At 48.1% G+C, this 22,756-nt stretch overlaps 2 protein-coding genes across 3 annotated transcripts in view; both read right to left on the reverse strand.

Annotated features, from left to right (window-relative positions):
* Window positions 1–802, reverse strand: part of lap3 (leucine aminopeptidase 3) — a 59,091-nt gene extending 58,289 nt beyond the window's left edge. Inside the window, exon 1 of one of the 2 annotated variants that reach the window (XM_038791558.1) lies at window positions 574–802. In XM_038791558.1, the coding sequence (XP_038647486.1) occupies window positions 574–690 (117 nt within the window). In that variant the 5' untranslated portion in view covers window positions 691–802. The remainder of the gene's footprint in view (window positions 1–573) is intronic. The other variant, XM_038791559.1, reaches the window with a different exon arrangement.
* An 8,642-nt stretch (window positions 803–9,444) lies between these two features.
* Window positions 9,445–22,756, reverse strand: part of clrn2 (clarin 2) — a 35,428-nt gene continuing 22,116 nt past the window's right edge. The window contains exons 3-4 of the mRNA XM_038791561.1: window positions 15,527–15,706; window positions 9,445–10,196 (exon numbers count right to left, since the gene is read on the reverse strand). Of these exons, the coding sequence (XP_038647489.1) occupies window positions 9,931–10,196; window positions 15,527–15,706 (446 nt within the window). The 3' untranslated portion in view covers window positions 9,445–9,930. The remainder of the gene's footprint in view (window positions 10,197–15,526; window positions 15,707–22,756) is intronic.

Consider the following 22,756-nt stretch of genomic DNA (forward strand, 5'->3'; position numbering starts at 1 on the left):
TCTCTCATTGTCCTTCAACGGAGTACCTTCCTACACTAATTCAGAAGGCCATTAAATGTCAACCACATGGCTTGGGTCTAGAGTCACATGCAGGCCACATCAGGTAAGGATTACAAAAATACTTGGGAGAAGTGTTCAAAATAATGAACTGTTTGGATAAGGAGAAACTGTTCCCAGTGGCAGAAGTTTTAGTAACCAGAGGCAACAGATTGGTTATGATTGGTAAAAGAATCAGAGGCAACAAGAAGAAACTTTTATTTTACTTGACAAGTTATTGGGATCTGGAATGGGTGGTGGAAATATTTTTTGTTGTAACTTTTGAAAGGCAACTGAAGGGGGAAATTAATAGGACTATTGGAAAAGAGCAGGAGTGTTAAATCGTTAGCTTCAGCACCAGTACAGACACGATGGGCCACCAATACTGTATTATCCAATGAAATGACCAACTATTGTCAGCCCAGAGGAAAATACACCTGCTCTCCTTTAATCTCCAACTGGTTAAAAAAATGCCCAAAGAACAATAAAAATTAATAATAAATCAGAGCCACATAGACCGTCAATGTTAAATTGGACCTTGGAGCTGCTGCTGCTGATGGGCCGGGATAGCGAAGACGAGCGGAGTAGATTCCTAACCACACCTGTCCTTAGAATGGATCGAAACGACGACTTGCCGCATATACTAAGCGACATGTCTCACAGCAAGTGACCGACTCCAAACCACCACCGGGAGCCCCGTGCAAGACAGCGGCATCTGCAAATGGCAGGCTCCCCAGACAGCGTCCCTCATGGCGAACTGTCTGCTGTACTGACGGCTGCTTCCCGCGACAGCGCCGTCAATGGCTGGCTGTCTGCAATGCTGCAACTCCTGGCGCTCAGGACAGCGCCGCCAATGGCTGGCTGCCTGCAATGCTGCAACTCCTGGCGCTCAGGACAGCGCCGCCAATGGCTGGCTGCCTGCAATGCTGCAACTCCTGGCGCTCAGGACAGCGCCGCCAATGGCTGGCTGCCTGCAATGCTGCAACTCCTGGCGCTCAGGACAGCGCCGCCAATGGCTGGCTGCCTGCAATGCTGCAACTCCTGGCGCTCAGGACAGCGCCGCCAATGGTTGGCTGCCTGCAATGCTGCAACCCCTGGCGCTCAGGACAGCGCCGCCAATGGCTGGCTCTCTGCAATGCTGAAGACTGACTGCTCACTGGACAGCGCCCTCATGGCGTGCTGTCTGAAATCACGGAATCCTCAGGGGGAATAGTCGGCCTGACCAAGGTGTAGACAGGTGTGCCACTGCCACATCTTCTTCCCGTAACCCTGCACATTCTTCTTTCTCAGATAAGAATCCAGTTACCACAATTCTTCAGTTGTACCTGCCTGCATCACTCTCAGGCTGTGCATTTCAGATCTAACCGCTTGCTGCGTGACAAAGATTTTCCTCATATTGCCATTGCAGCTTTTGCTAATTACCTTAAGTTTGTGCCTCTGGTTCTCAATCCTTCCAGTAATGAGAAAAATGTTTCCTATATATTATTGTTGCACCTCGGATATGATTAAGATTACAGACAAAACACTCAGACACACAAATTATTGTACAACAATCTCCTTTATTGTACCTTACCAGGTTACCACAAAAGTATCCACTCTAAAGGGTAGGAAAAGCTCAGTTACACAAAGTATCAAAACTCAATTCTATAAAAGATATCAAAACTCACAGCTTGCACCTAAATATCACCTGTTAAGAGGCGAGGTGATTTCAATGTCCTCTCTGAGTCTCAGACAAAGGGTGCTGCTTCGCAATGGCTGTTCCTGCAGGTTGTCACTTCCAATGTCTCCCTATCTGGCACTGATTGTGACTCATAGTCACAAACTCACAGGACAGGCACTAATCACTCACTGTCTTTATGTTAGGACTGATGTCAGGACTGCTCAGGTAGTGGTGTTTCTGAGCACTTTAACTCACAGGGATTTGTGTTCGATCACTGTCCACTCGAGCCATAGCAACAGCCATGTCTTGCATGCAGTGACTCATAGAGAATCATAGAATTTACAGTACAGAAGGGTACACCAGCCCCAGACGGCAGCACACTATCCCTGAACCAGATTATTTTAAAGAAATAACAGTCTTCCCACGAGAAGCGGCAACAGAGATCGGGTCACGTGCCCCATACACTGACACCATGTGCTCTGGGCGTGAAATCACGGAGGAGAGATTCCTCCATTTTGTAGCTGTCAGCTAGCAAGCAGTAGGACGGAAGAATTGAAAATGGATTGTTTCGTAATAAGGAAAAGAGGGCCGGAGGCACAAACAGGCCATAATCTCACAACTAAATCTGCTGGAGAGAGCTGCACAGCGGAGTCCAAGGCAGTACAATGCAGTGATGTTGAGCTGCACAGGAGAGTCCATAGCAGGACAAAGCAGTGCTGGTGTGAGCTCCAGGGCCTCTGGTGAACAACTCATTAAGAAGAAGCTGAAATCAGAAGTAAAGCAGTATAAAGATGAAATTATCAGATAAAGTGCTCAGCAGAACTGTAACATTGAATGACAAAGCAATAAGATCATGAGCACCAAGCAGGCTCACCTGTCGCGTTAAAGGGTAGTGATAATTGTGTGCACAAAGGTCAGCTGGCATTGGTCATGAAGGTCGGCCAGTTGGTTAAAATGGGTCCCAGGAAAAAAAGTTTGAAAAACACTGTGTAAACTATGCCTGTGAAGTGGGTTTTTGGTTGTATTCAAAGTAAAAAGGGTAGGTTTGGTAGTTTTTTTTTATTCATTCAAGTGATGTGGGCATTGCTGGCTGGGCCATTTGCTGGACCATTTCAGAGGGTGTTTAAGAGTCAACTACATTGCTGTGGGTCTGAAGTCACATGTGGCCAGATAAGGGTGGCATATTTCCATTAGTGAACCAGATGGGTTTTTACAACAATTACGCCATTATTAATTCTAGATTTTTTTAAAGTTTAAATTCCACCATCTGCCATGGTGGGATTTGAACCTGTGTCCCCAGATCATTCCCCCGAGTCTCTGGATTACAAGCCTAGTGACAATGCCATGATGCCACAGCATTCCCTGAGGGGGAGTATACGTTGTCGACAACAAGAGTTTGGTTAATAGTGCTTTTATTCTGTTTGTTGTAGTAAAAGCCTTAAAACATGAAATCTTCTTGTGCATGACTTCAATTATCAACTGCAAGTTTGAATTTCTTTTTTCAAGTTAATGGTCTCTATGGAGACCATGGGTGGGATTTTCCTTCCCTCCATGGTACCAGCCTCCCCGAACAGGCGCCGCAATGTGGCAACTAGGGGCTTTTCACAGTAACTTCGAAGCCTACTTGTGACAATAAGCGATTTTCAGTTTTTTCAGTTTTCATGTTCTGCAGACGGTGGCTGGTAGCAGGATCTTCTGGTCCCGCCGGTGTCAACTGGGTTTCCCATTGGACGCACCCCTTGCCACAGAGAAACCCATGGTGGGGGGCACTCCATCAGCAGGACTGTAAGATTCCGCCAGCATGAACGGCCTAAAATCCCACCTTGTAACTCCATCTGCAGATCCAGCAGAGGACAGCAGAGCGGAGCTACTGATTGGCTGTTCCGGGGAGATTTGTATACGTGTAGTGCGGTCAGCGTAATTTGAAGGTGTACCTGTGCAAGAGACCCTAGGTGTTCAAGTGAAGGCAAGCATCCAGAAGATGGCAGCAGAGCGGAACTACTGATTGGCTGTTCTGGGTAGATTTGCATACGTGCAGTGCGGTCAGTGTGATTTGAATGTGGTTTGTGGCGGGGCTGTTGTCAAGTGACAGTTAAACCCGAAACACTTCCTCAGTGTTTCCCCCCACCCCCTCCTCTAACCAAAAAAAACCAACCATGGTTGTTGGGAAGGTAAGTTTATCTCTTTAAAAACTTAGCTTGAAGGGTGACATCACAGCAAAGCAGTGACCTGATTGGCTGGTAAGGAAAGTGCTCCAATTAGCAGTAGCTGGGAGAAATTTAACTCTGTGCGTTGGTAAGTATTGTGATTGCAAGTAAAATCCTTATTCCTTTCATTTATTCAATTTTTGATACTTTATTTGTAATCAGTTAAGGTAAAGTGTGAAAATGGCAGGAGATCCCAGACCCGTGTTATGCTCCTCATGTTCAATGTGGGAGCTCAGGGACGCGGCCGATGCCCCTGACTCCTTCATGTGCAGGAAGTGTGTCTAGCTTCAGCTCTTGTTAGACCGCATGACGGCTCTGGAGCTGCGGATGGACACACTTTGGAGCATCCGCGATACTGAGGAGGTCATGGATAGCACGTTCAGTGAGTTGGTCACACCGCAGATTAGGATTGGTGAGGGAGACAGGGAATGGGTAACCAAAAGGCAGAGAAAGAGCAGGAAGGCAGTGCAGGTGTCCCCTGCGGTCATCTCCCTCCAAAACAGGTATACCGTTTTGGATACTGTTGGGGTCGATGACTCACCAGGGGAAGGCAGTAGTAGCCAGGCTCATGGCACCGTGGCTGGCTCTGCTGCACAGAAGGGTGGGAAAAAGACTGGCAGGGCTATAGTCATAGGGGATTCAATTGTAAGGGGAGTAGACAGGCATTTCTGTGGTTGAAAACGAGACTCCCGAATGGTATGTTGCCTCCCGGGTGCACGGGTCAGGGATGTCTCAGATCGGCTGCAGGACATACTGAAGGGGGAGGGTGAACAACCAGTTGTCGTGGTGCATATAGGCACCAACGATATAGGTAAAAAACGGGATGAGGTCCTACAATCAGAATTTAGGGAGTTAGGAGATAAGTTAAAAAGTAGGACCTCAAAGGTAGTAATCTCAGGATTGCTACCAGTGCCACAAAACAGCCAGAGTAGAAATTGAAGAATAGTCAGAATGAATACATGGCTTGAGAGATGGTGCAGGAGGGAGGGGTTCAGATTTTTGGGACAGTGGAACTGGTTCTGGGGGCGGTGGGACCATTACAAATCGGATGGTCTACATCTGGGCAGGACTGGAACCAATGTCCTAGGGGGTGCTTTTGCTAACACTGTTGGGGAGGTTTTAAACTAATGTGGCAGGGGGATGGGAACCAGATTAGGAAGTTAGAGGTTAGTAAAGAGGCAGCAATTAAAGCCAGTAAGGTACTGGATAATAAACTCAATGTGACTAAGGGGAAGAGTAGACAGGGAAAAGATGATGATCTCAAAGGGACAGGTGGTCTGAGGTGCATTTGTTTTAATGCGAGAAGTGTAGCAGGTAAGGCAGATGAACTTAGGGCAGATGAAATTAGTACCTGGGAATATGATGTTATTGGTATTACTGAGACTTGGTTGAGGGATGGGGAAGACTGGCAACTAAATATCCCAGTGTATAGATGCTTCAGGAGGGATAGAGAGGGAGGTAAAAGGGGTGGAGGAGTTGCAGAGATGATATCACAGCTGTGATTAAGGAGGGCACGATGGAGGATTCGAGCACTGAGGCAATATGGAGAGAGCTAAGAAATAGGAAGAGTGCAGTAACATTGTTGGGACTTTACTATAGGCCTCCCAAAAGCGACATGAAGTAGAGGTACAAATATGTAGACAGATTATAGAACAATGTAGGAGCAATAGGGTGGTTGTGATGGGAGATTTTAACTTCCCCAACATTGAATGGGACTCATGTAGTGTTGGAGGCGTAGATGGAGCAGAATTTGTAAGGAGCATCCAGGAGAGATTTTTAGAGCAGTATGTAAATAGCCCAACTCGGGAAGGGGCCATACTGGACCTGGTATTGGGGAATGATCCCGGCCAGGTGGTTGACATTTCAGTCGGTGATTACTTTGGGAATAGCGATCACAATTCCATAAGTTTTAGAATACTCATGAACAAAGACGAGAGTGGTCCTAAAGGAAGAGTGCTAAATTGGGGAAAGGCCAACTATAACAAAATTAAGCAGGAGCTCAGGAATGTGGATTGGGAGCAGCTGTTTAAGGGTAAATCCACATTTGAAATGTGGGAGTCTTTTAAGGAAAGGTTGATTAGAGTGCAGGACAGACATGTTCCTGTGAAAATGAGAGATAGAAATGGCAAGATTAGGGAACCATGGATGACGGGTGGAATTGTGAGACTAGCTAAGATGAAAAAGGAAGCATACATAAGATCGAGGTGACTCAAAACTGATGAAGCTTTGGAGGAATATTGGGAAAGTAGGACAAATCTCAAACGTGCAATAAAGAAGGCTAAAAGGGGTCATGAAATATCTTTGGCTAACAGGGTTAAGGAAAATCCCAAAGCCTTTTATTCGTATATAAGGAGCAAGAGGGTAACTAGAGAAAGGATTGGCCCACTCAAAGACAAAAGAGGGAATTTATGCGTGGAGTCAGAGGAAATGAGTGAGCTTCTTAATGAGTTCTTTGCATCAGTATTCACTAAGGAGAGGGACATGATGGATGTTGAGGCTAGGGATGCATGTTTAAATACTCTAGGTCATGTCGGCATAAGGAAGGGGGAGGTTTTGGGTATTCTAAAAGGAATTAAGGTGGACAAGTCCCCAGGACCGGATGGGATCTATCCCAGATTACTGAGGGAAGCGAGGGACTAAATAGTTGGGGCCTTAACACATATCTTTGCAGCATCCTTGAGTACGAGTGAGGTCCCGGAGGACTGGAGAATTGCTAATGTTGTCCCTTTGTTTAAGAAGGGTAGCAGGGATAATCCAGGGGATTATAGACCTGTGATCTTGACGTCAGTGGTAGGCAAACTGTTGGAGAAGATACTGAGGGATAGGATCTATTCACATTTGGAAGAAAATAGACTTATCAGTGATAGGCAGCATGGTTTTGTGCAGTGAAGGTCATGTCTTACAAACCTAATAGAATTCTTTGAGGAAGTGACAAAGTTAATTGATGAGAGAAGGGCTGTAGATGTCATATACATGGACTTCAGTAAAGCATTTGATAAAGTTTCAGGTTGATGGAAAAAGTGAAGTCGTATGGGGTTCAGGGTGTACTAGCTAGATGGATAAACAACTGGTTGGGCAACAGGAGACAGAGGGTAGTGGTGGAAGGGAGCGTCTCAAAATGGAGAAAGGTGACTAGTGGTGTTCCACAGGGACCCGTGCTCGGACCACTGTTGTTAGTGATATACATAAATGATCTGGACGAAGGTATAAGTGGTCTGATGAGCAAGTTTGCAGATGATACTAAGATTGGTGGAGTTGCAGATAGCGAGGCGGACTGTCAGAGAATACAGCAAAATATAGATAGATTGGAGAGTTGGGCAGAGAAATGGCAGATGGAGTTCAATCCAGGCAAATGCGAGGTGATGCATTTTGGAAGATCTAACTCAAGAGCAGACTATATGGTCAATAGAAGAGTCCTGGGGAAAATTGATGTACAGAGAGATCTGGGAGTTCAGGTCCATTGTACCCTGAAGGTGGCAAAGCAGGTCGATAGAGTGGTCAAGAAGGCATACAGCGGGCGCCAATCTGCGACAACCATCGGTTTTCCCCCGGGAGTATGGATGGGGGGTTCCGAGTATGGCGGCGGGTGGGGGTGGGAAGGGTGGGTGATATGTTCCTGGAAGGGAGCTTTGCGAGTCTGAGGAGCTTGGAGGAGAAATTTGGGTTGGTAAGGGGAAATGATTTTAGATACCTACAGTTGCGGGACTTTGTTCGTAGACAGGTCCCATCTTTTCCACGCCTCCCGCCAATGGGGATCCTCGACAGAATAGTCTCTAGGAGGGAAGAAGGGGAGGGTAGAGTCTCGGGTATATATAAGGTGCTCATGAGGGAGGAAGGGTCCCAGACAGAGGAACTGAAACTTAAATGGGAGGAGGAGCTAGGCGGGGAAATGGAGGATGGGCTGTGGGCAGAGGCCCTGAGTAGGGTAAATTCAACCGCGACATGTGCTAGGCTCGGGCTGATTCAATTTAAGGTCGTTCACCGGGCCCATATGACGGTGGCTCGGCTGAGCAAATTCTTCGGGATAGAGGACAAATGCGCTAGGTGCGCGGGAGGACCAGCGAACCACGTGCACATGTTTTGGGCATGCCCTAAGCTGAGGGGGTACTGGGAGGGATTTGCGGGGGTCATGTCCCGGGTACTAAAAACAAGGGTGGTGATGAGTCCAGGGGTGGCAATTTTTGGGGTTTCGGAGGACCCGGGGGTCCAGGGGAGAAAGAGGCCGATGTTTTGGCCTTTGCTTCCCTGATAGCCCGACGACGAATACTATTGGCGTCGAGGGACTCAAAGTCCCCGAAGACGGTGTTGTGGCTTGCGGACATGTCGAGTTTCCTGGATATGGAGAAAATTAAGTTCGCCTTGAGGGGATCTGTGCAGGGGTTCGCCCGGAGGTGGCAACCATTTATTGACTTCTTTGCGGGAGAGTGAACGTCAGCAGGGGGGTGGGGGGGGGGGGGGGGGGGGGGGGGGTAGAGTAGAGTAGGAGGGAAAATATGGCGGGTAGTACCGGTGGGAGAGGAGCGGGCTTGTGCAATATGTTATGATTGAAGTATTGAAAGTACATGGATGTTTGCACATTTTTGCCTTTTTTTGCTTTCTTTCTGATGATATCTGTAACTGTTTATAAAGCCAAAAACTACCTCAATAAAATTGTTTATTAAAAAAAAAGAAGGCATACAGCATGCTTGCCTTCATCGGACAGGGTATTGAGTACAAGATTCGGCAGGTCATGTTACAGTTGTATCAGACTTTGGTTAGGCCACATTTGGAATACTGCGTGCAGTTCTGGTCGCCACATTACCAGAAGGATGTGGCTGCTTTAGAGAGGGTGCAGAGGAGGTTCACCAGGATGTTGCCTGGTATAGAGGGTGCTAGCTATGAAGAAAGGTTGAGTAGATTAGGATTGTTTTCATTGGAAAGACGGAGGTTGAGGGGAGACCTGATTGAAGTCTACAAAATTATGACAGGTATGGACAGGGTGGATAGCAACAAGCTTTTTCCAAGAGTGGGGGTGTCAATTACAAGGGGTCACGATTTCAAGGTGAGAGGCAGAAAGTTTAAGGGAGATGTGCGTGGAAAGTTTTTTACGCAGAGGGTGGTGGGTACCTGGAATGCTTTGCCAGCGGAGGTGGTAGAGGCGGGCACGATAGCATCATTTAAGATGCATCTGGACAGGTATATGAACAGGTGGGGAACAGAGAAAAGTAGACCTTGGGAAATAGGCAATAGGTTTAGATAAAGGATCTGGATCGGCGCAGGCTGAGAGGGCCGAAGGGCCCGTTCCTGTGCTGTAATTTTCTTTGTTCTTTGTTCTTAATACTGAGGTTGTTCTGGTCGATCCTATGTGAGGAGCTGTGCTGGGGATGTTATTGTATGAAGTATAAAATAAAAGGGCATTTGGTTTGATTCAATTTGAAGGCTCAGGTAGACCCTTTGTGAATAACATAATACAAATGTTAATTGTTTAATGATGGAACTGACCCAGCTAAATTGAATTAACAGCAGGTAGTGTTGATATGTTAGAATGAAAAATAAACAATACATAATGGCACAGACTTTATTTAGCAAGGACTTTGTTCTGAAACACTGTTGTGCTAAACTTTTACTTAACACAAGCATAAACAGAAAATTCTAAACATCCAATGCTTCATTTATGACCCTTAAAATTTCAACATTATAGTCTTCAATTATATATATATTTCAGCAAGGACATAATACTATCATATGAAAGGAAATACTTAAAAATACACATTCTAGCAAATAAGTGATTGGAACACTAACTGAACATTATGCGAAGAAAAGAAGCATTTAGCATTTAAGCTCTTATGCAGTAGCCATAAAGACTCCTGTTGAAAACATTATACTTCAGTCACAAAATGTTTGCTTTCAAAATTGGATCAATTTCACCTTTTTTACAAAAGCTCTTTGTCCCAAAGTAAACAAGGTGCATAATACTCCCAGAAGCGGTTTAATCTTGGTAAGATTTGCAATAATGTGCTTTTGTATGCTAACTATAAGATTTGTTTACTAATACATTAAGTCTTCAGGTGTGACATTTGCTTCCTTTGTTTTGGTCTTTAACGTTGGGAAACGTACTCCACTGATGCTGACCACTAACATGTTTGCTATATGCACAACAGCACTTGCCACACACAGCCAGAAGGAGGTGTCAAAGTATTCCCGAAGGATAATGAATTTAAAAACATGTTCACGAAAATTGGCAATTTGTTCTGTATGCTCATGAAGCTTCACAGCAGCAATAAAGCAAACAATTGCAAACAGTCCACATAGACCTGCAAAGGGAAACCAGTGTAAATGGAACATAAAATTCAAAGATTTGTCTGACATAGAATATCTGCATCTCTATAGATACACAACTTGTATTCTGGAAACAATGTATCATGTAAGTATGATCCAATAAAATTAGTGAAGTGTGAAAGATTAAAATCCTTCTTAGCTGAGCCAGATTTAATAGTCAGCCGATTGAGGGCACGATTTAATGGCCATGTTCTGCCCAATGAGGATCCGTGCAGGCCCGTTAGATTGCGGGAGAGGCCCAAACCAGGATCCGTGCCGGGTGCCGAGCGGATTGCGATCTAACTGGCCCGCTCCCATTGACGGGATCCAGATCCCGCCTAGAAGCGGCGTGAAGCCAATTAAGAGAAATCTCCATCTCATTAGCGATATGGAAGCCCGATCTAACGACCTCCTGTGATCTAACTGGCTCCTGCGGCCGTTGTTTAGCACTGCTGTTTAAAAACGTGAACCTAGTGCAATGGTTGCTGAGGGCATCGGAGGAGGTGAGTAGCCACCTTCAATCTCGAGCATGCAGCCCAAGGGCGATGGGGCTGCTGCCCCGGGGTGGGGAGGGGTGGGGGGGGGGGGTGTGTTGCTGGGCTTGGTGAGGGGAATGGGTCTGGTCGGAGGCATCATGGTTTGGGGGTTGCCCCTTTGCTGGGGGGTGAGGGCTCAGCGCCCACGGGTCCTAAAGGCCAAGCCCTTAAATGTCTGCTCCCATATCGGGGGCAATTACAGCCGGTGCCTGTCTGAACTACTGAACACATCCAGGACAGAGCTCTGCCCTTGGTTATATGCTCAGGGTTACTTTAACTCCTTTTGACTGTGAATGGCCTCTGGCTGCACAGCTGAAGGTTATTGCTCATAAGAAATTGGCATCGTTAGTTATGTGAGAGCACTTCACAGCTCTCAAGTGCATACCCCTGGGTACATGTGCCATGTTGCAGACGAGTGTTACTGCCCAGCAGACCAATCAAACTGCGAGACCTGGACACTTTGCATGAACTTTGAACCTTGTGGGCATCAACGCCACAGAGGCAGCAGCCAACAATCAAACACCCAAGAGCCAGACTGCAGAACCGGCTACACCTGGGCAGGAGTCTGGGTCGAAGGGCTTCAGCAGTGGCCAGGAGTGCATGTGCAGGGCCGGGTCCTCCAGCACAGCTGGCTCAGAGTACGGCACTCAGGCAAGGCGGGACCCATAAGGGCGGGAGCAGTTTGGAGGATTTGAAGCTCCCGGGGTGGATGCCCTAACTCATTGTCGGTCGGTCTCCTTCTCCAATTTCTTACAGATAAAGCAAAATGGATGGTTTTGTTGACCCGGTAGCAGCTATCCTGGTGGTGCTGGAGAAGGTGGCAGCAGCATCGCGATGGAGGCTTGGGGTGGCACCCCATGTCCACACACCCTGAGGACCCAGCTGTCGATTAGGCCGGGAACCCCGAGGGGGACGCCGGAGATGGCCCAAGCTGTACAGGCATCGTTGGTCGTTTGGGCAGGTGTCAAACAGCATGTTCCAGAGGAGGCTCCATCTCAACAAGGAGATGGTGCGGTACCTGTGCCATGTCCTTGCGGGCTTGGCACCACGTGGAGGAGGAGGATACCTGGTCCCGGTGGCCGGCAAGGTCACCGCAGCCCTGAACTTCTATGCTACGGGTTCAATCCAGGGCTCGATCGGGAACTTGTGCAGCATTTCTCAAGCTACGGCCCACAAGTGCATCCCTATTTGCCCGGGCATCAGACTACACAAACTTTGAGCTGGACCAAGCCCATCAAGATGCCCAGTCAGCAGGATTCTCCACCATCGGTGGTATGACCCAGGTCCAGGGGTAATTGCAACATGATGTTACCTTGCGCAGACAGGGACATCAGGGAAAGCTCTTCATTAACAGAAAGGGCTTCAACTCCCTGAATGTTCAACATGTGTGAGATCATCACCTCTGGATCATGCACATGTGTGCACGCTTCCCAGGGCACATGTATGACAGCTACATGCTGGGACACTCAGAGATCCCTGGCGTCTTCGAGGTCTATCCCAGGATGACAAGTTAGCTCTTGGGGAATTAAGGGTCCCCACTGAGGTCCTGGCTAATGACGCCAGAACAGAGGCCAGGGACTGACAGGGAGACCTGATATAATGAGGCCCATGCGAGCTGCCATTGAGCTGTGCTTCGGGCTGCTCCGATGCAGTTCCGATGCCTGGACCACTCTGTATAACCCGCAGATGGCCTTCCACTTTGTGGTGGTCTACTCTGCCCTTCAAAACCTGGCACAGCTCCGGGCAACGTGCTGGAGATGGAGAAGGATTAACATGTGGCCACCTCTGAGAAGAGCAGCACAGTAGAACAGTTACTTCACAGCTCCAGGGTTCCAGGTTTGATTCCCGGCTCGGGTCATTGTCTGTGCGGAGTCTGCATGTTCTCCCCGTGTCTGCGTGGGTTTCCTCCAGGAGCGCCGGTTTCCTCCCACAGTCCAAAGATGTGCAGATTAGGTGGATTGGCAATGTCCAAAATTGTTGGGTGGGGTTACTGGGTTGCGGGGATAGGGTGGAGGTGTGGGCTTGGATAGAGTGCTCTTTCCAAGGGTCGGTGCAGACGCGTTGGGCCGAATGGCCTCCTTCTGCACTGTAAATTCTATGAGCATGAAAACAAGGAGGTGCCAGACGAGAATCTGCAAGGACATGCTATAGGTGCCACATTTTCCCCTTGTTGAGGGGGATCCTCCAGCGGCACAAGCTGTCCATCATCTGTTTGAAAGACCAGCGATGCTTGTACACCTTGGGCCATCACTGGCCTCCCCCTTTGGGTCCCTCCCTGGCATGATGGGTTGGCTGCTCCTCCGGCGTTTGGCCACCTAGTCTGCCAGCAGCACAAGGGCAGCTTCCATGGGGGTCCAAAGTCCATCCCATGCAATATCTGTAAGGAATTGGAGAGTCTTCCACCCCGGGACCCTCCAGTCTGCCCATTGCTCCACCCCACCAGCAATCCCCCCGGGATGCCCTGCCCATGTACCACTGGCCACAGCAGGAGCCCCTGCTCACCAGACCCCACACCCTGTACCTCTGACACCCGCACGTAATGTTATCTGGACCGGGGTGTTGGTCCCCTCCCCGGTGCTCACACCCAACCTCTGGTCACCGAAATCTTCCTGGTGCAGGGGCGTAGACTCCGAGTGTTCGGACATTGGCCGCTGCGTCCGTGGTGTTGCCTCCCACAGTGTTCACGCAGTGTGTCCAGTCCTCACGGTCTGATTGGGAAGCTAGGCAATAGCCGCCACATGCTACATGGCACGCCTACCCCCGGGAATCCACTTGGGAACTGTGAAGAGCAACTTAACTACATTTGCCATTTTCCGATTAGCAATAGCCTTCAGCCGTGTAGCCAGAGACCTCAGCGGTCAGTGGGAGTTATGGGTGGTCGGTGGGGCAGGCTGGGGTTGGGGTTGCCCCCTGAACAGGCCCACACGGGACAGCACATAGGTGCAGTGGTTAGCATTGCTACCTCACGGCACCGAGGTCCCAGGTTCGATCCCTGCTCTGGAGGGAGTGGAGTGGAGTTTGCACATTCTCCCCATGTTGGCGTGGCTTTCGCCCCCAGAACCCAAAGATGTGCAGGGTAGATGGATTGGCCACGCTAAATTGCCCCTTAATTGGAAAAAATGAATTGGGTATTCTAAATTTATAAAAAAGTAAAAGAACAGGCCCACAAAATCCAGGGGTTGGCATAGTAGACCCGTGGGAGCTGAGACACCCAGTCCTGCCCATGGGCAGCTACCCCATCAGCTCTGCAATCTCTCCCCCCCCCCCCCTCCCTCCCCCCCCCCCCCCCCCCCCCCCCACCGTTCGCGGCCCTCTCGACTGAGGCTGGCCCCCCAGTGGCTTCCCCAGCCCTCCTACAAGCACCGGGGCAGCAACCACAGTGCTCCCGGGCTCATTGCATGGAAGGGAAGATGACTACTCACCTCCTCGAGTACCCGCAGTTTTGCCATCTCCTGTTTGCAAAAAGGAGTGCTAATTGGTGCCCACGTGACCACTTGCTGGGTTGGCTGTTAGATCACAGGGGCGGGGGGGGGGGGGGGCGTTAGATTGTGGGTCACTCCTGTTAATTGTATGGAGGTTGGGATTGCGTGATGATTATTGGTTTCTCTCCACGCTGAGATGGGATCCTGATTTTGCCAATGGGAGTGGGCTGGTTAGAGTGCAAACAAATCCATTCCCGGCGTGGTTCTCGATTTTGGCCTCTCCTGCGATTTAACGGCCTCGTCGCGTACTCGCTTAAGCACAATGGGGCCATTAAATCGCACCCGTGAACCTCTTCCACAAACTATCATTAGACAGAATTACCTTCATAACAGCAGCCATTTTGGGAATACATTGTGTGTGAATAATTTTCAGTGTTATTGACAAATGTTAAAATATTTCTTGAATAGACAATGTAGTTAAAATTTGCTGAATCATTTTGCTTAAATTTTAAAGATAAAATTGTTTCTTGAAAAGAGATCTGCTGGCATTCAGTTAGTGTTTTAAAAAAATGTGTACAATTTAATTACTACATTTATATGGGACAATATTGCATTTTATTGCGATGTAACGAGTGCAAAATGTTCACAAACACCTGCAACTTATCCCAGCCACTAAATTATGAACTAATAAAGCAAAGATGTAACCATTGCACGACATGAGGAATATTTCAATCTCTGAAAGAGTTTATTTCAGATATATGCAATTTTATGTTGAAATATTAAAACTAATTTAAGGATAGATGATTTATGCAGGTATTTCATATTACCCCATAGGTCATGTACCTCAGTTTATAGAATATGTTATTACAAACATAGACATAGACATAGAACAGTACAGCACAGAACAGGCCCTTCGGCCCTCGATGTTGTGCCGAGCAATGATCACCCTACTCAAACCCACGTATCCACCCTATACCCGTAACCCAACAACCCCCCCCCCCCCCCCCCCCCCCCCCCACAAACACCTTACTTTTTAGGACACTACGGGCAATTTAGCATGGCCAATCCACCTAACCCGCACATCTTTGGACTGTGGGAGGAAACCGGAGCACCCGGAGGAAACCCACGCACACACGGGGAGGACGTGCAGACTCCGCACAGACAGTGACCCAGCCGGGAATCGAACCTGGGACCCTAGAGCTGTGAAGCATTTATGCTAACCACCATGCTACCGTGCTGCCCCAGCTTGAATGATTTGTTTTCAAATTAATATAAATGATGGTTAACATTAATGATGTTTAGTCATGTTACAAATAGGATATAATAGGAGATGAACACCATTACAGATATAAGCTTCTATATACTTACTTGCAATTGAGTTCCATAGGTAGATCCCCATTGGCCCTTTTATGGCTTGGTAAGGAATTTTCACTGCATTGTAAATACAAAACCCAAGACTGACCAAAGCAAATGCAATTGCTAGGCAGATGAAAAATATAACCAAAACATGAACAGCTGCATTCAGTGTTTTCACCAACTGTGGAAAAACTGAAAAAATAGAACAAAAAAGATTTATAACAAGACAAAAACGGTAATAGCGTGTGCATGTACGTTCCTGCAAAAAAAATATATATTAATGAGAAAATGGAGTCTGTCATGCTGGGGACAATTTTTTAATATTCCAATTGAATATAGTTCTTAAAAGTTAAAGTCCTTTACCATCTCCATTTTCTTTCATATTTAGGTTAGCATTGGAACTATTCATTATTTACCATTTGTTTTGCATCAACTGCCTATTGCTCATCCAGCTCAATGATTTTAGCCAATAAATTAGGAAAGATAACCCCGCGCTGAGGACCCGAGTTCGATCCCGACCCCAGGCCACTGTCTGTGTGGAGTTTGCACATTCGCTCCGTGTCTGCTTGGGTCTCACCCTCACAACCCAAAGATGTGCAGGGTTGGTGGCCATGCTAAATTGCCCCCTAATTGGGAAAAATCATTGGGTACTGTAAATTTATATTTAAAAAAATTATTGGGTACTGTAAATTTATATTTTAAAAAATCATTGGGTACTGTAAATTTATATTTAAAAATATATATATACACAAGGAAAAGTAACCTCAAACAAAGACACTAGGCTTGATCTGTCATCTCTTCTGTATTAGATGTCATTAACCAGGGCTGCACTAAACAGCTTCAATTTAGAGGTTTCCCTTCCAGTTTATGAGAAAAATTGGAATCCAAATCCTAAAGAACGTTTTAGTCTAAATTTTGTGCAGGTTGCACATCAAGAGACTGACACTTTTACCAGTTTCTGTGATGGACTACGAATGGAAAAAGAGAACATAAAACAGACCATGAATAGATCAGCGTTTTTAAGCTGGTGATGATTTGATTTGACCATCATCAGTATTTCTGTGTATTTACATAGAATCATAGAAAATAGGAGAAGGCCATTTGGCCCTTCGAGCCTGCTCTACCAATCATTATGATCAGTAGAACAGTACAGCACAGAACAGGCCCTTCGGCCCTCGAGGTTGTGCCGAGCAATGATCACCCTACTCAAACCCACGTATCCACCCTATACCCGTAACCCAACAAACCCCCTTAACCTTACTTTTTTAAGGACACTACGGGCAATTTAGCATGGCCAATCCACCTAACCCGCACATCTTTGGACTGTGGGAGGAAACCGGAGCACCCGGAGGAAACCCACACACACACGGGGAGGACGTGCAGACTCCGCACAGACAGTGACCCAGCCGGGAATCGAACCTGGGACCCTGGAGCTGTGAAGCGTTTATGCTAACCACCATGCTACCGCGCTGCCCGTGGCATCATGGCAGATCATCCAACTCAATAGCCTTTATTATTCACACGCAATGTAGAATTTCTTTAGCACTGGGGAGTTGAACTCAGAGATCGGGCCGCCATTTTGAAAGCATACCCCCATCTCTAAGTGAGCTTACATCACCTACCCCTGGGCAAAGTCACCACCACACGCACATGGACACTACCCCCCCCCCCCCCCCCCCCCCCCCCCCCCCCCCGCCCCCACTTCAAGTGAGGACACCCTGCTATGGAGTCCCGGATGGTCACCCCTCTTCAGGCCCAACCCAAACCCCCTTGCAGCACCTCCTGCCTTCTAAGACCCCACCCATCACCTCTCCAACTTCCCGGAGGCCCCTACTTACCTGCTCTGCACACCCCCACTCTTCAAACCCCCCTCCATCCTCATTTCATGGGCATGAACCCCCCCCCCCCCCCTTACTCCTTGGCACTGTCATCCTGCTCCTGCTGGCTTGGTAATGCTATCCAGGCACATTGGCAGTGCCAGCTGGGCAGTGCCAAGATGCCCACATTCCATGGGGAGGGCCAGGGAGGCACCCTGCACTTACCCTGACCACCCAGGGGTCTCCAATGTGCGTTGGGTTGCCCACAATGGGAAACTCCATTGGCCGACTGGCAGGACGGAGAATCCCGCTGCTGCGGAAAACTGGTGTGGTGGGACAGTGAATCCCGCCCATTACATTTCATTCTTTCATCTAAATCATTAGTATATATTGTGAATAGCTGGGGTCCTAGGACCAATCCCTAAGTTACCCCACAATTCACTGCCTGCCAATTGGAAAAAGACCTGTTAATTCCTACTGTTTTTTTCCCGTCTGCCAATCAGTTTTCTGTCCATCTGTCCATCTGTCCATACCGCAGCACGGTAGCATGGTGGTTAGCATAAATGCTTCACAGCTCCAGGGTCCCAGGTTCGGTTCCCGGCTGGGTCACTGTCTGTGTGGAGTCTGCACGTCCTCCCCGTGTGTGCGTGGGTTTCCTCCGGGTGCTCCGGTTTCCTCCCACAGTCCAAAGATGTGCGGGTTAGGTGGATTGGCCATGCTAAATTGCCCGTAGTGCCCTAAAAAATATAAGGTTAAGGGGGGGGTTGTTGGGTTGCGGGTATAGGGTGGATACGTGGGTTTGAGTAGGGTGATCATTGCTCGGCACCACATCGAGGGCCGAAGGGCCTGTTCTGTGCCGTACTGTTCTATGTTCTATTACCCCTAATCCCATGCACTCAATTTTACAAGCTAAAAGCTATCTACACGCTTTAGAGCTACCTAGCTCAAACACACAGATTTGAATGAAACAACTTTCCCATCATATAATCCTCTGAGGTTTCTCAGAGTCAGACATTTTTATTAGAAATAAAGCAGCATACAGGATGAGAGAACATTGTAATGATATTGTGGTCCTTCCAGCAGAGTCCAAAGTTCAAAGAAATACTATGTCACATTATAGCCTAGATGATTCTGTAGCAGATAACAGATACACCTGCATGACTTTTGTCTGTCATGATTTAACTTGGGCATTAACTATTTATTTAAATGTGAAAATCCCTCCCTCAAATAACACAGGAAAGTTATATTGTAATGGACAGGAGGGGGTTTAATTTAAACAGCCCTGATTTCTCCTCTCATCACCTACCCATAAACAGAAATATGGGGCTGGATTCTCCACAGCCCGTGCCAAACTCACGTTCGGCATGGGGACGGAGACTCCACATTCACGCCAATATCGGGCCCGGCGCTGGTCTGGTGATTCTCCGGGACCCGAAAATCGGCATGATCGCGGAGTACTCCGCGCGGCTGGAGGCCCATTGACAAAGACCCACCCAGCGATCCTCCGCTCCCGACTGGCCGAGTTTCCGACAGCGTGGAACTAACTACCTATTGCCGGTTGGGATGCTGGCGTGGTGGCTGCGGACTCAGTCCGCGGCCACCCTGGTGGGGGGCAGAGGAATCGGACACTGGGGGAGGCCTTATCGGCGGCTGGGGGTTAGATCCGCGCAGTTAACCGATCGGGGGGGGGTCTAGATTTTGGATCTGCATCTGCGGTCCGAGTCCGGCAGTGAGCTTGACGCGGCCACTGGAGGCTGCCGCCGTGCGCTTGCGCGGAATCCAAACCGGAAGTGCGGGGGCCGGTATCCGGAGCTAAATCTACGTGAATCACTCCGGGTCCCTGCTAGCCCCCTGCAGAGCACTGAATTCGTTCATCTTTTTTACAGGAATCTCAGGAGTAAAACTCCAGCGTTTTAACGCTGGCGTGGGGACATAGTCCCAGTTTGGGAGAATCCAGCCCATGGTTTTGATTTTTGATGGTGAAACCAACACTTCAGTTTGGCATGATCCGATCCTCTTTTAATAACCCCACAGCAAACATCACATTAAGTGAGGTAAATAAGAGGGTTTGCTTATTTAATACACCAACAAAACATGGGAAATGGGTTTGCAATTTCCCCCCACCCCTCGCACGATATTCAGACAATGCAGGAGGAATAAGGGTAAGAAAGAAGTACGGTGCAAAGACTATGGAGCAAACATAAATTATTGTTTCATGTGAGTCTAGAGTCCAGAATCAAAAGTCCTGTGGTGAATTCCTTCAGAGAGGTTAGCCAGCTGAAACTTTTCCAGTATCACTGACCTCCACAATGGGAGAAGCCCATAGAGATGAATCAGTCTTGCAATACACACTAGTACAGAGGTTCAGACATTCCAATAACAAACAGTATGGATGAGGGCCAGGCAATTTAAACCTGGACAGAGCTCTGTTTCTGCTATTGCTTTTACTGGAAAATGGCAGACAGCCTGGGGTATTGGTTTTCTTCTGAGGTTAAACAACGTTAAACAACGAGTGAAGATAGAACCCAAAAGTTGTACACTTAAGGAAATTCAAATAGCTGGCCATGTGACAAGGTGGTTTTAGGCCGAGCTGTTCAGCTAATGGGGTCCCCTTATTAAAACCATTGTTTTTTTTTAAAGCAGGTAGATGTAGAGCAATTAGCACAATGTTGGAAGAATCACAATAGCTCTGCATTTGCCCAGAGTTGGCTGGTGCAGACTACTCATCTACTAGCCATTTGCGTTTTCTTGTCTGGAATTTATATATCATACAAGCAATGTAACATTCCAGGGGTTTGAGGGGTATCCATTTCTTAAACTGTTCAAAAACTTCCAGAAGTACATCATGTGGTCAACAATGGCCATTTTATTAGTTCACCTATTTGTCCTTTCTAAAAAATAGAATTTAAACAGGAGGGTATGGAAGAAAAACACATTTATTTTGGATTTTTTTTTCTTCTTGTATCTTCTCAGCAGGACATATTACGTCAATTCTATTTCTTTTTTCTATGTGGTCTTAGGAAAGGCTAAGTATACATGCATTCTCTGATTGATATTGGCACATCAGGCACACAGCAGGATTGGTACTGGCACATCAGGCAAACAGTTAGCAGGATTGGCACTGGCACATCAGGCACATAGCAGGATTGGTACTGGCACATCAGGCAAACAGTTAGCAGGATTGGTACTGACATATCAGGCATACAGCAGGATTGGTACTGGCACATCAGGCACACAGTTAGCAGGATTGGTACTGACACATCAGGCACACAGCAGGATTGGTACTGGCACATCAGGCACACAGCAGGATTGGTACTGACACATCAGGCACACAGTAAGCAGGATTGGTACTGACACATCAGACACACAGTTAGCAGGATTGGTACTGGCACATCAGGCACACAGCAGGATTAGTACTGGCACATCAGACACACAGTTAGCAGGATTGGTACTGACACATCAGGCACACAGCAGGATTGGTATTGACACATCAGGCACACAGCAGGATTGGTACTGGCACATCAGGCACACAGCAGGATTGGTACTGACACATCAGGCGCACAGCAGGATTGGCACTGGCACATCAGGCACACAGCAGGATTGGTACTGGCACATCAGGCACACAGCAGGATTAGTACTGGCACATCAGGCACACAGTTAGCAGGATTGGTACTGACACATCAGGCACACAGCAGGATTGGTACTGGCACATCAGGCACACAGTTAGCAGGATTGGTACTGGCACATCAGGCACACAGTTAGCAGGATTGGTACTGACACATCAGGCACACAGCAGGATTGGTACTGGCACATCAGGCACACAGCAGGATTGGTACTGACACATCAGACATACAGTTAGCAGGATTGGTACTGACACATCAGGCACACAGCAGGATTAGTACTGGCACATCAGGCACACAGTTAGCAGGATTGGTACTGGCACATCAGGCATACAGTTAGCAGGATTGGTACTGGCACATCAGGTACACAGCAGGATTGGTACTGGCACATCAGGTACACAGCAGGATTGGTACTGACACATCAGGTACACAGCAGGATTGGTACTGGCACATCAGGTACACAGCAGGATTGGCACTGACACATCAGGTACACAGCAGGATTGGTACTGGCACATCAGGCACACAGCAAGATTGGTACTGGCACATCAGGCACACAGTTAGCAGGATTGGCACTGACACATCAGGTACACAGCAGGATTGGCACTGGCACATCAGGTACACAGCAGGATTGGCACTGACACATCAGGCACACAGTTAGCAGGATTGGCACTGACACATCAGGTACACAGCAGGATTGGCACTGACACATCAGGCACACAGTTAGCAGGATTGGCACTGGCACATCAGGCACACAGTTAGCAGGATTGGCACTGACACATCAGGCATACAGTTAGCAGGATTGGTACTGACACATCAGGCACACAGCAGGATTGGTACTGGCACATCAGGCACACAGCAGGATTGGTACTGGCACATCAGGCACACAACAGGATTGGTACTGACACATCAGACACACAGCAGGATTGGTACTGACACATCAGGCACACAGTTAGCAGGATTGGTACTGACACATCAGGCATACAGTTAGCAGGATTGGTACTGACACATCAGGCACACAGCAGGATTGGTACTGACACATCAGGCACACAGCAGGATTGGTACTGGCACATCAGGCACACAGTTAGCAGGATTGGTACTGACACATCAGGCACACAGTTAGCAGGATTGGTACTGGCACATCAGGCACACAGCAGGATTGGTACTGGCACATCAGGCACACAGTTAGCAGGATTGGTACTGGCACATCAGGCACACAGTTAGCAGGATTGGTACTGGCACATCAGGCACACAGCAGGATTGGTACTGACACATCAGGCACACAGCAGGATTGGTACTGGCACATCAGGCACACAGCAGGATTGGCACTGGCACATCAGGCACACAGCAGGATTGGCACTGGCACATCAGGCATACAGTTAGCAGGATTGGTACTGACACATCAGGCACACAGCAGGATTGGCACTGGCACATCAGGCACACAGCAGGATTGGCACTGACACATCAGGCACACAGCAGGATTGGCACTGGCACATCAGGCATACAGTTAGCAGGATTGGTACTGACACATCAGGCACACAGCAGGATTGGCACTGGCACATCAGGCACACAGCAGGATTGGTACTGACACATCAGGCACACAGTTAGCAGGATTGGTACTGGCACATCAGGCACACAGTTAGCAGGATTGGTACTGGCACATCAGGCACACAGCAGGATTGGTACTGACACATCAGGCACACAGCAGGATTAGCACTGGCACATCAGGCGCACAGCAGGATTGGTACTGGCACATCAGGCACACAGCAGGATTGGTACTGGCACATCAGGCATACAGTTAGCAGGAT

Source organism: Scyliorhinus canicula, chromosome 3 (genome assembly GCF_902713615.1).
Source record: "Scyliorhinus canicula chromosome 3, sScyCan1.1, whole genome shotgun sequence".
Lineage (NCBI taxonomy): Eukaryota > Metazoa > Chordata > Chondrichthyes > Carcharhiniformes > Scyliorhinidae > Scyliorhinus > Scyliorhinus canicula.